This window comes from Pyrgilauda ruficollis, unplaced genomic scaffold (assembly GCF_017590135.1).
Source record: "Pyrgilauda ruficollis isolate IOZ18807 unplaced genomic scaffold, ASM1759013v1 scaffold9, whole genome shotgun sequence".
NCBI lineage: Eukaryota > Metazoa > Chordata > Aves > Passeriformes > Passeridae > Pyrgilauda > Pyrgilauda ruficollis.
Window position 1 is genome coordinate 2112561 of NW_024531043.1, and position 11465 is coordinate 2124025.

The 11465-nt window shown below is 45.7% G+C and overlaps 1 protein-coding gene across 1 annotated transcript; it reads left to right on the forward strand.

Moving 5' to 3' along the window:
• The first annotated feature begins 261 nt into the window (after nt 1–261).
• On the forward strand, nt 262–10460 carry LOC121365016 (glutathione S-transferase theta-1). Its single transcript, XM_041488837.1, has 6 exons — nt 262–445; nt 549–605; nt 3550–3637; nt 4768–4918; nt 8062–8238; nt 9234–10460. Exons 1-6 carry the CDS (start codon nt 334–336, stop codon nt 9432–9434), a joined length of 786 nt encoding a protein of 261 aa, XP_041344771.1. The 5' UTR covers nt 262–333; the 3' UTR covers nt 9435–10460.
• The last annotated feature ends 1005 nt before the right edge of the window (nt 10461–11465 follow it).

The following is an 11465-nucleotide window of genomic DNA, read 5'->3' on the forward strand; positions in this document are numbered from 1 at the left end:
GAACTCTGTAAGCCCCGTCCCAGCTCCGGCCGTGCCTCCCGGCCCCGGCTGAGGTGGGCTCTCCTGGGGACCTCCGGCACTCTCCAGTCCTGTGCCCGAGGAGAGCGGCGTCCGCGGTACCGCCAGGGCACAGACCCCGCTCCCGGTGCCCCCAGGGCACAGACCCCGCTCCCGGTGCCCCCGCCCCGCACGACGGCCGGCGCGGCCCGGGGGAGGGAAGGAGGGAGGGACGGAGGGCACCTCCCGCCCGGCGCGGCTCGGCCCCCGCGGGCCCAGGCGGGGCGGCTCCGGGCGGCCGGCGGCAGAGCCGCGGCAGCTCCCCGCAGGGTCGGGATGGGGCTGGAGCTGTACCTGGACCTGCTCTCGCAGCCCTGCCGCTCCATCTACATCTTCGCCCGGAGCAACAACATCCCCTTCGAGTTCAAGCACGTGGAGCTGTTCAAAGGTGGGACGGGCGCGGCCGCCGCCGCGCTGCCCCGAGGCGTTGGGGCCGGGGCGGGCGCGGCCCCGCGGGGCGCGGGCTCAGCCCCTTTCTTGGCTCTTGGCAGACTCGGTGCTGGGGAAGAAGCCGGCGGCGGGGAGCGGAGCGGAGCAGCCCCGCGCAGGTGAGGCCAGGGCAGGGCACGGGAGGGTCCCCACGGGCCGAGCGGGTCCCCGGGCGGGGAGGGGAGGGACGGACGGGCCGCAGGCGCCCGGCGCTGTACCGCAGGCGCCCGCCGCTGCGGCCCCGGACCGGCCGGGGTTTGCTCTCACGGACCCCGGGGAGCCCTTTCGCCTCCCGGCACAGGAGCTGCAGCGTGTCCCTCGGCCCGGTGAGAGGGAAGGACGAGCTGCCCGGGTCAGCCGGGTGATGCTGCATCCCTGCGCTCCCAGGCGCCTTGAACGCCGTGGTTTGGCCGTGCGGCTCCAGTGCCCAGAGCAGTCTCGTAGCTCTGCTGCATCTATTTTTGTGGCTCTCTAAGGAATGTTCCTCTAGCCGTTTCTAGCAAATTAGTCACACTGACAGCCGAGGAGTGCTCTGGGAATGCTGTAGTTTGCGGCAACACTGTTCAGGCTCCTCCAACTGTATGACTGTTGCCCAGTTAAATGTTGAGTTTTCCTGTAAATTGTTACTTTTGTGCCTAAGGCAAAGCACGTTACTTCGAAACCCTTGGTTGAGGATTAGATGATTAGGCAGGTATGTGATTGGCAAATAGAGTGGGATTTCCCCCCTTCTATTTCCATAAAATCTTCTCCACTGCTCTTTTCACCCACCAATAAACCTCCTCCTCTGCACTATGACTTAGGCTTAAGATTTCCTCATGTGTGCAGCCTGCCCTGCTTTTTGACTGTGGATACTCTGCTTATTAAAGTTAGACCTCAAAGCCCAACAATACACACTGTGTGTGTATCTATATATATCTATACCTCCATCCATCCTTGGGAGTCATCAAGAACTGATTACTCCACATACAACTGATTTTAAAGACCTGTAAGTCAAGCCAACATCACAGGAATGATAAAGATGGACCACCCAATACCACTAAACAAAAAGGCTGGCTCTGCTGGCTGGAAGAGAGGCACAAGCTTAAATTCTGCTAAACTGCAAAACAAATATTGGTCTCTATTTTCATACAATAAACAGTGGGTCCCAATGAAGCAGCCTGGAGCCAGTGTTCACACCAATGTATGCACCAATTCACAGCTCAGTCAGAGTTCTCAGCACTGGTCTTTTATGTCTATCTGCAAACCAAAGTAACTGATTCCATCCCCAGACTGGTGCAGGCTGTGTCACAGACACTGACCTACTGTCCAACCTGCTGTAATGACAAAGTAGCCCCGTCAGGGAAATAATATGCTCAGTATTCCTGCTAGAATTGCTGTATGATGAAAGCTCTCTGAAATCTGATTCAGGCTGCCCTCACCCACTGCTTACTTCTCATGTCCTTGTTTCTTAGTTCCCTGCTGCCCTGGATAATAAACACAGACAGCAGGACAACCAAACAGCTGGGTCTGACGAGGGACTGCTCGTTAGCTGTAAGCATTGCTGACTGGCAACTTTCTACTGCATTTTTCCAAAGACCAGGTGAACACTAGAGATCTCACCAGAGCTGAGTGTGTGGTGACCACTGGCCTTTGGGGCCATCCTAAAAGCACAAAAAAAAAGCACCTTCCCAGAGCAACTCCTTGCATTACAGTAGATTTACAAATATTTACCTCACTGTTTCTGTGATACAAATCATGGGGGTGAGACATCCTGTACTTTGCCCACTTTTGGACATTTTTATTTTTATAGTCAATTTTCTCAGTTATTAGGCTTACCTTGCACTTTCTGTCAGACTATTATTTTCAAGAAGCCCTGCCTAGGGTTTCCTACCACTCTTGACAGTGTTGCCTGGTTCTGCTGTGCAGAAGCCATATTCACAGCAGGCAGCCAGAGACTTTTCCTAATGAAAGGGAAAATCTGGATTTGAATCCCTTCAAATAGCAGTTGAGTGTAAACCTTAGTCTCTGATGAAGCTACTTACACTGGAATTAAAAAAAACCAAAACACTTCTCAAAGAAGAAACAAGGTAGAGGCTAGTCAGCTGGAGAGGAGAACAAGTGGTAATGTATGTTGTGCTTGATTTAACTCATGTGAAATCGATATAAGGGAATACAGTCTGTAATTGTAATGCAGCAACGTGCCTTCTCCCACCCTTCCCAAACCACCTGCAAATAAACTGGTTTGTCCAGAGGCTGGTTTTATTTCCCAGAGACTATTTCCTACTGCACATTTGTCTAGTAATGTAGACACTGACACTGCTTCCTCAGTGGGTACAAATAGTTCTTAGAGATGGAGGTCACTGTAAGTTAATGATCCTTTTTCTTGTCTTTTTTTGAACAAAGGGAGTTTTGTACACGACCTCCTGCTGGTCATGCTGATTTGATCAGGATTAGCACTTTAATTGTCATGTCTCCTCAGGAGAACTTAAAACAAGCAAAGCAAACAAATTCCTCACAGCTTTTCTTGCTCAGGTGTTCCTGGGCTGTTGTGCAATTCCCTGGCATTTAACTGCAGACTGGCAAGTCTGGTGCCAGCAGTGGGAAACTGAAAGCCTGATTAGATAGTCAGCTGTTAATTCCTCCAAGGGACTGTGGAGTTTAAATTCTTACAGAATGGTGTCTTCCTCCTGTGTTTTCCTGTTAGAGGTAGGTTGACGTGCAGAGCCAGGAGTAACACAGTCAGGAGTAGTGCAGGGTTGAGGTGTGTGAGCTTCCCTGCCCCTAGCCAATGTCCACTCTGTCAGTAAGTTCTGCAAGTATCCTGGTACCCGAGTCAAGCAAAAGAACCCTGTTAGAAATATCAGAATAAAACTGCTCCATGCCACGTGGCCAGCCTGAGCCTGCTGCCTCTGCAGACAGCTCTTACGCTGACTCTGCCATTTCAATGCCTTTCACTTGTGAGCTGTGACCCTATTGGGAAAACCTCACACAGTTCACTGATCATCCAGCTGGCTGCAGGTATTTCATTTATCATGCACTGGCAGATACACTTCTAACCTCAGACTTGTCTGTTCTTGTTCTTAGGGCCATCAAACAGTGAAGGTGCAAGCAAAGTCAGCCTCTTGAAGAAAGTACCAGCACTGAAGGATGGAGACTTCACCCTTGCAGAATGGTAAGAACTCAGTCCTTAGACTTCCGTGGGTACCAGCAATCTGTGCTGCATTCAGAAGATGTCATTCCCATGGAATAATTAAGGATCACAGAATATATGATCATGCTGGTTATTTTTAATAGTATAACCTCATTTGATCTCTTTCCACTTTCTGTTTGAATTATCTTTCAGAATGTAAACAACTCAGCTGACTTAGCTTCTTCATCTCACCCTGAATGCACTTACCTCAAAATGGGATTATAAACATTTCTGGGAGATGTTTAAAGCTTAAAAAAATCCCTTTCACCCTAGGAAAAGAAATCCCATTTACTCTAGGAAAGAATTCTGTTTATCTGAATTAGTCATAAAGGCTGAGAGAACATCTACACAGATAAAATTTAGGCTTTACATTAAAAGATTATTATGGAGACTGGTTAATGATGTCATAATACTGAAACAATTGAACTATAGCAGTATCAGCATGGCAGGGGTGTCTGCATTTTCTTCCATTTTGTCAGCACATTTTCTGTGGCTGTTTTTGGTAGTAATAACCTTAGTATTGTTGCAGATGACTTAAGATATTTTTCCGTCTGACTTCTGCCAGTTAGTGAAAGTATGAACATCTGGACACAAAATACAAAAAGATTCTGTAGGGTTTCCTTGCTGAGGCTTCCACTGACTTCAGTGGAAGCTGCGTGCTGGAGACAGACCTGATGAAAAGGCAGCAATAACCCATCAGAGAGTTTCATTTCATACACAGGCACAGAAACAGCGCAGGTCTCAGAGAGATGGGTCAGAACAGGCAAGGGGCAAGCGGAGTCACCATCACTGACAGATGATCAGGGAGGTTTATTGTTTGTTTACCCCAGTGTATTTACCCCCAGTACTGTCCAGCAGCATTATAAAACAGTGCTGTGATTTTCCAGCAGATTAAAGTTTTCATGGAAGCTGAGGTGATTAAGGGCCACTGATGTCAACATTGAATTAGACGATTGAATGAATTAGATGCCTTTATATGGTCCCTAGACTCCACTGGAAATCCTGATCTGAATGTTTTTTAGTGGAAGCAATAGGTTGAGAAGGAGCAGGAGAGGGAGCTTAGACAAGCGTTCTGCCTGACTCTTTCTTGTCTCCTGCTGGTGCGTGAGCAGCACTGCCATCCTGCTGTACCTGAGCCGCAAGTACAACACTCCTGACCACTGGTACCCCTCAGACATTCAGCAGCGGGCCCGTGTGGATGAGTACCTGTCCTGGCACCACGCCAACATCCGGGCCAATGCCCCTAAGACCATGTGGATCAAGGTAAGGAGACTGAATGTAAAAACACGAGTGAAGTGATGTTGTCCTGGGTGAGTACTGAGCATCTTAACAGCCCCAATCAGAGACTGTTGTGATGAAACAACAAACCTGGGCTGTTCCTAGCTGAAAATTGTGGGAATCTATAAAATCAGAGGGTTTTGGGAAAGCTGCAAAAGGTAGGCTTCAGAGATAGCAGAACTGTGATTAGACCTAAGCAGTAGCCATAAGATAAGTCAGCAGAAAAATTATGTAAGAAGTAGAAAAGTAAGGACAAATAGAAAAATGGTATGTGTATTAATGCTTGGCTAGAATAACTCCCTAAGCTGCAGAAAAATCTATCTAGCAAGATATTAGGAAGTTCTAAGCTTAATAATGGAGCTCTGTGCATTGTGTTTTAAGGCTTACAAACAGGTATTGTATTCGAAATAAGCAAGCATTGCTTAACTGAAGGTACGTGTGCTCATAGTGGTTGGATAGAACTACTGTCAACGTGCTTTTGGGTTGTGTGATTAGTCAAAAAACTTTTAAAGTAAGTTGTAACATTAAGTTCTTGGTCTGCTGCCTGGGATGTGAGCTGCTGGCATCTTCCCATTGTCATAACCATGTAATGAGACTGATGCTGGAAAATAAAATAGCTCAAGATGCATTCCTCAGCAGTCCCATCCTGTTCGTGATTTGCACGCAGCCCCCGGCCAGCGATAAAAGGAGCTCTTGGGGAGAGAGCTGTTCCAAACTGATCAACATCTGGCAAAAGCAGATTTGGCCATTTCGGTTTTTCCCTTAGAGAAGGTCTGGTACAGAAGGTCTCAAACCCAACAGACTTTCATTGCCTGGATTTGTGAGCGAATATGTAACAGACTTAGTATTGCTTCCAAGGGCCTCCCCCTCCCTGCACAGCTGTGCAGAGTGTGCACATAGGCAGAGTTTGGCTTTGGTGAACATGTGTTTTGTTCCTGGAAGCAGAAAGACTTGCATTCTTCATACAAGTTCCTGCAGCCTCCTAAGGGTGGAAATCCAGAGGGAATCTTCTGCTTCCAGCACACTTATGTGATTCTCTGAAATAGGCGTAGGGACAGAGAGCAGAGAGACACTGAGAGGCAGATTTTCTTTACTCAGTGTAGTCAGGCCAATTTACCTGATTCATCCTGAGCCAGAAAATCATTTAGTATCAGATGATTTGCTGGACACCTATTTACAGCTGACTCACCAGACAGTTAATGCAACCATCCCTAGACAGACCTAGGTGCAAGTATATTTCTGTGAGGACAGCTGGTATGGAATTTCAAATTAAATCAGGATTGCTAGTAAACAGGTAACTTCACTCCTCTCTTGTAAAGTTGCCCTTGTTTGTGCCTAACAAAGCACATCAGGACTCATTTATCTTCTTGAATTTATTGGTATTTGATTTTTTGGCTATAGAGTACAGAGAAGCAATTCAAATATTAGGCAGATTCATACAAGAAGCAGTTTCTTCCAGTCTGTGCAGGCTGTCACTGCAGTGCTCCAAGGGAAAGAAATCCAACTAATTGCTGCTGATAGCCCAGATACAGAAAAGGTCCTCGAAATAACTGTAAATATGGAAACATATAAAGCCACGATGTAAAAGAAGCATATTAGCTAGAAATGGGAGAAGATAGACAGCCCTGAGATAAGGAGAAGGAAGAAGATGCTGTTGCAAGCGATTTTGCCCAAAGAGATCCCATCATGCATAATTGGAACCACTTAGGAAGAGAATTGGCCACAAATTTTCTGATGAAATGGATTCCACATGTATTTGGCCAAAATCCTGGCTTGGATTAAGCAATCCGAATTTGAATTGTTGAATATACTAGCAGTAAGTAGAAATTCAGTTCACTCGCACCGATAGAAATTTGTGTTTATAATTTTGATTCTCTAAACAAACTGCACTTTAGCTGCAGAAGGTGAAGGCAGCACAGCTGTGAAACACTGGGGGCTTCAGTGGTGCATATACCTCTGTGACTGGTGAAAAATATTGTGGAAAGGCAACTACCCCCTGTGTGGTATTCACTTTCTCTGAATAGAGACATAATTCTGTCTCCCAGGATTTTTCCTGGAGAAGGCAGTGAGAAGCTCAGAGAAGAGAAAACAATTCTTATCTCTATTTGCTGCTCCTGTTGTTTGGCACACGTGGAATGTGTTATGGAGATTGTTTACCGAGAGTGATTTGTTAATTGGATACCTGTGAGGGTTGTTTGATTGATTGGCCAATTGGGTCGAAGCTGTGTCCTGACTGTCTCCAGACAGGCAGGGGTTTTTGTTTAGTATCTTTTTAGTATAGTATCTCTTTAGTATGTAATTTAGTATTAGTGTAATATATATTTAGTATTAGTGTAATATAGTATAGTTTAATAAAGCAATTGTTCAGCCTTCCAAATCATGGAGTCAGAGCACATTATTCCCTGGCTGGGGGATCGTCTGTTTCTACTACACCCCCTATGCCAGCAGGTCTGTGCAGACACAGGGACTGCACTTCTGTGATTGCTCCAGAAAAATTTCTAGTGGTATAAAGAGTGATGCTTTAAGCCACTGAAAGGTTTGTGTAAAAATGGTGTTGACCACTTCCAGCCTTGCTAGCTGCTGTCACACAGAGGAGGCCATTTCTGTCTCTCCAGCCAGTGTTGATGAATCCTAGTCCTTCCAATGCTCCTGCCATAGGCACTGCCATTCCATCCTCTCCATCACCCTGCAGGACAGGCAGCTGCCTCTGCACCCCATTCCACAGCAGGGTGGGTGACTGCTGGGCAGCTGCTGGTGGCACAGAGCATGTAGCAGGGGTGACTGTGGCAGAGCTTTGTCCTCCCTGGAGCTGTTGCCCATTTTTCTTTTGTAGCCTAGCAGAGTGGAATGGGCGGGCACAGCTGCCAGGCACAAAATGAGGTGAGGATCCTTGATTTTGTTCCTCACATTGCTGCTGATAAGCTGGAGGTCATCGCCGTGGCAGGTCACACTTAGGACTGCTGGTGTGCTCTCTGTCCAGGAGCTCTGTGGAGCTGCCACAGCCCATGAAGCTCTGCCATCCCCTCCTGTGGCTTTATTGCAAGGCACTGATGGTCATGGGGTGTAACTTCAATGACTACTACCAGAGAAGATGGTCATGTGTGCTGTTATGTCCCTTCTCTCCTCAGGTGTTGATTCCCCTCTTCACAGGGCAGCCACTGCCCTCGGAGAAGCTCCAGGAGGTTATGGAGGGGCTGTCCACTTCCCTGAAGCAATTTGAGGAGAGGTTTCTGCAGGACAAGGCTTTTATCATTGGGAGTGAGATCTCCCTGGCAGATCTTGTGGCCATTGTGGAACTGATGCAAGTGAGTGCCTGGAGCATGGTGAGGAAGCACAAGGGAAAACAGATGCTGCTGAGCAGGGAGGGGGCAGCGCGTGGTAATTCTTCACTAGCAGGAGAAGTGAGGGCATATTTTGGCAGAACTGGACTAACACAATGGGGAGAATGTGGGAGTGGGTTCAGAACAGCAATGAAAATCGAAAAAAAAAGCTGGCTGCAACAGATCTCTTTTGTTTCTCATCTGTAGCAATGACCTTTTCTTCATTTTTTATCACGACTTTCTTTTTAACCTCCAAAGAAGGAGGTAATATATATAAATGAGAAGCAATAGCAGACAGGTCTGATGCAATGAGACAACCATATAGGAATATTTCTATCATTGAAGAATATAATACTTGCCCATGCCATGTCTAGAAGATGAAATAATTAATCTCAGAGGCAATCAATTAAGTTTGTTACAAACTGATTTTTCCCTGCCAGGCCACCAGGGCCTGGATCCTGCAGCCCAGCAGTGATTTCCTTCTCCCAGTTCAGTGTCCAAGGGACTGAAAACCAGCACTCCTGCTTCTCTACAATGTGTTCCAGAGAGTGGCACAGGCAGAAAGCAGAAGTGGGGTAGATGATATTAGTTAGGACACTGGTTCAGTTAAACACTTCACATTTTGTGCTGGATGTTGCTGTATAATCCAGCACTCTCTACTGCAAACTGGGCAGTGATCCCTGGAATTGCCAGCCCACCACATCTTCAGTGTTGTGGCTGAAAATCACTCACAGAATGTGGTCATCTCTGCTGCCCTAAACAGCTATTCCAGCACCCAGGAACTGATGCCCTTTAAAATACAGGTTAGCTTTTGTGTTCCCCAGACAGGTACACTGACCAGAGATTTCCCTCCTTCCTACTGCTCCTCCATAAGCTCTTCCTTTTTTTCCCCCTTTACTTGCAAGTATCCTTTTAGTGCCTGTTGTCTCAGCTGAGAAGTGACTGCCCCAAGCCTCACTGTTGCTCTCTCCTTTCTGCAGCCTGTTGGAGTTGGCTGTGACATCTTTGAAGACAGACCCAGGCTGAGGGAGTGGCGCAGGCGGGTGGAGGATGCTGTGGGGAAAGAGCTTTTTTTCCAAGCCCATGAGATGATCCTCAATATCAAAGAACTGAGCAATATTCAAATTGATCCACAGCTGAAAGAGCAACTGGCACCTGTGCTGATGAAGATGCTGAAATGAATTAACCTATCTTAGCATTTTTCCTGCCTTTTTTTTTTTTTTCTTTTTAACTTCTTCTCTGACATCCAGTTCTCCATGTAACTGGAAAGAGCACTGTAATTCTAACACAGAAATTGCAGAGTGGGCCAGGTATTTCTTGTATCTTTGGGGGTGGAAGCTGGGGAATGTTTATAACCTAAAACATTAAATTTATACAGAAGGCTGAGGCCCTACAGGTCACTTAACATGCACCTGGATTTTATTTCAGTGTCAGTCTTCTCAGAGATGATAGAGACAAGAATGGTATTTCCTGACAATTCAAGCCAGCCTACAAACTGGGAACACTGGGAATGTTAAAGAACTGAATAGGATGAGGATCACTGTTTCCAGTTTTAACATTTGTACTGCAAAGTGTGTCTGATCCTCCTCTTCCCAGCATGTGTCTGCACAGACAAGTAGAGCACAAAGCTACTTCACAAAAGTGAAAAAAAATAATTTAAAGGTTTCTTATTGTTGAGGCATCTTGCTTGACTGTCCATGTACATTCCACACTTCTTTTTCCCTTGAAGTTCCTTTGAGAAATTTCTTTGTATTTCTACAATGGTGAATCTTCATAATTCTTCACTTCAGCTGCTTCTTTGGATTTCTGAAAGCCTGGTTTCTGTTGGTGCTCTGTCTACCAGCACATGTGTGGCAGCAGCTGTTCTTGGAGATTCATGCTGCTGGTGGCCACAGCCTTGGAATAACTGCCTACCTAAAAACCCATGTTGATATTATATAGGGAGTACCCTGAAAGAATGCATTCACAGTGTTTTTGTGAAAGAGAACATAACAGTACACAAATTGGGTTTTTTCCATGGTAATACTGTAATAGCACATTTCTCCTAGGAAATGCAGAGAGGGAATAAATGCAGACATGCTCTTCTGAGACTGTTTTGGATGGAAGTTCACCAAGTAAGTCACCCAGTGCAGCTGAAGTAATAAGAGAGATTTTGTGGCATTGAGCAACACATGCATCACAATAAAAGGGCAAAAAGTTGTTTTGGAGCTTTTGGGCTCTTTTTTGTGGCTGTTTGTTTCTGCTCAGTTATAGCTCAAACACAAAATCTTTTTGTATTGCAGCACAATTTATGAGATAAAACTGAGCAAATATAACCATTTCCGGTTTCTTCAGTTGAAAATAACAAATTGTAAAAGATGCAGAAATTGGTGGAATATACATCTGTATATTTCCATTCATTAGTAGTTGTTGCCCTTACCCTAAAATCCTTGCCAAAAAATTCTTCCTGTAAAGACTAAAACAAAATGAGTAATGGAATTCAGGAATTGCCTCTTTCACTAATCAAATAATTGTTTGGTTTTTTTTCCTCTAGTGCTACCATGTCTTGGCTAGTGACATTTTTTGCTGGAAAGTTCTAAAAAACCTGTTGTTTTCTCATGGTGTTTTTTACCAAGGTTTCACTTCTAGATACTACTCTGTCCTAGAAATCTTTGCCCAGCCTTCTTCCTGGCTGTTTTCTGCACATAACTCTTTGTGCCAGTATTGTCTTCACTAGCAGCAGTGAAGGCCAAGCAATTCCCTAAGCAAAAAGAAAAAAAAAAAAAAATTAGCAGTTTCATCAGTTTTCATTAGCGTTGTCTCGAATTGTAGAAAACCAAGATGTCAATTACACAAGGCAAATTTTCCCAACAGTTTTGTGCCTTAAATGACGACCTTTTAGTATAGCTGGTTCATAACCCTTTGTTGTAAACGAGCTCATGGAACCTCACTGGACAGTAGCTCAGCTTCTGAGAAGCCTGTGATCTCTAGTTTAGACACCTGTGATGTGTAGATTAGACCGTCCCTGTGAGCCAGCATGCCGAGGTCACTTACCAACCTGAGAGTTCAAAGTCCTGATTGCTCAAAGGCCTTGTAATTAATACACGTTGGATAAAGCAGTAAACCTCTCTACTTGCTTTTTAATTTCTTGTAGTGTTTGTTGTTAAGAGAAATTACCGCACTTCCATTCTCAGCCTTCCCTGCACAGAGGTGTCTGTTGTAGAGACCTGAAA

Coding starts and splice junctions, on each gene's coding strand:
- LOC121365016 (XM_041488837.1), top strand. CDS start 334: ATGGGGCTGGAGCTGTACCTGGACCTGCTCTCGCAGCCCTGCCGCTCC. Junction 606..3,549: donor AGCGGAGCAGCCCCGCGCAG/GTGAGGCCAGGG, acceptor TCTTGTTCTTAG/GGCCATCAAACAGTGAAGGT. Junction 4,919..8,061: donor CTAAGACCATGTGGATCAAG/GTAAGGAGACTG, acceptor TTCTCTCCTCAG/GTGTTGATTCCCCTCTTCAC.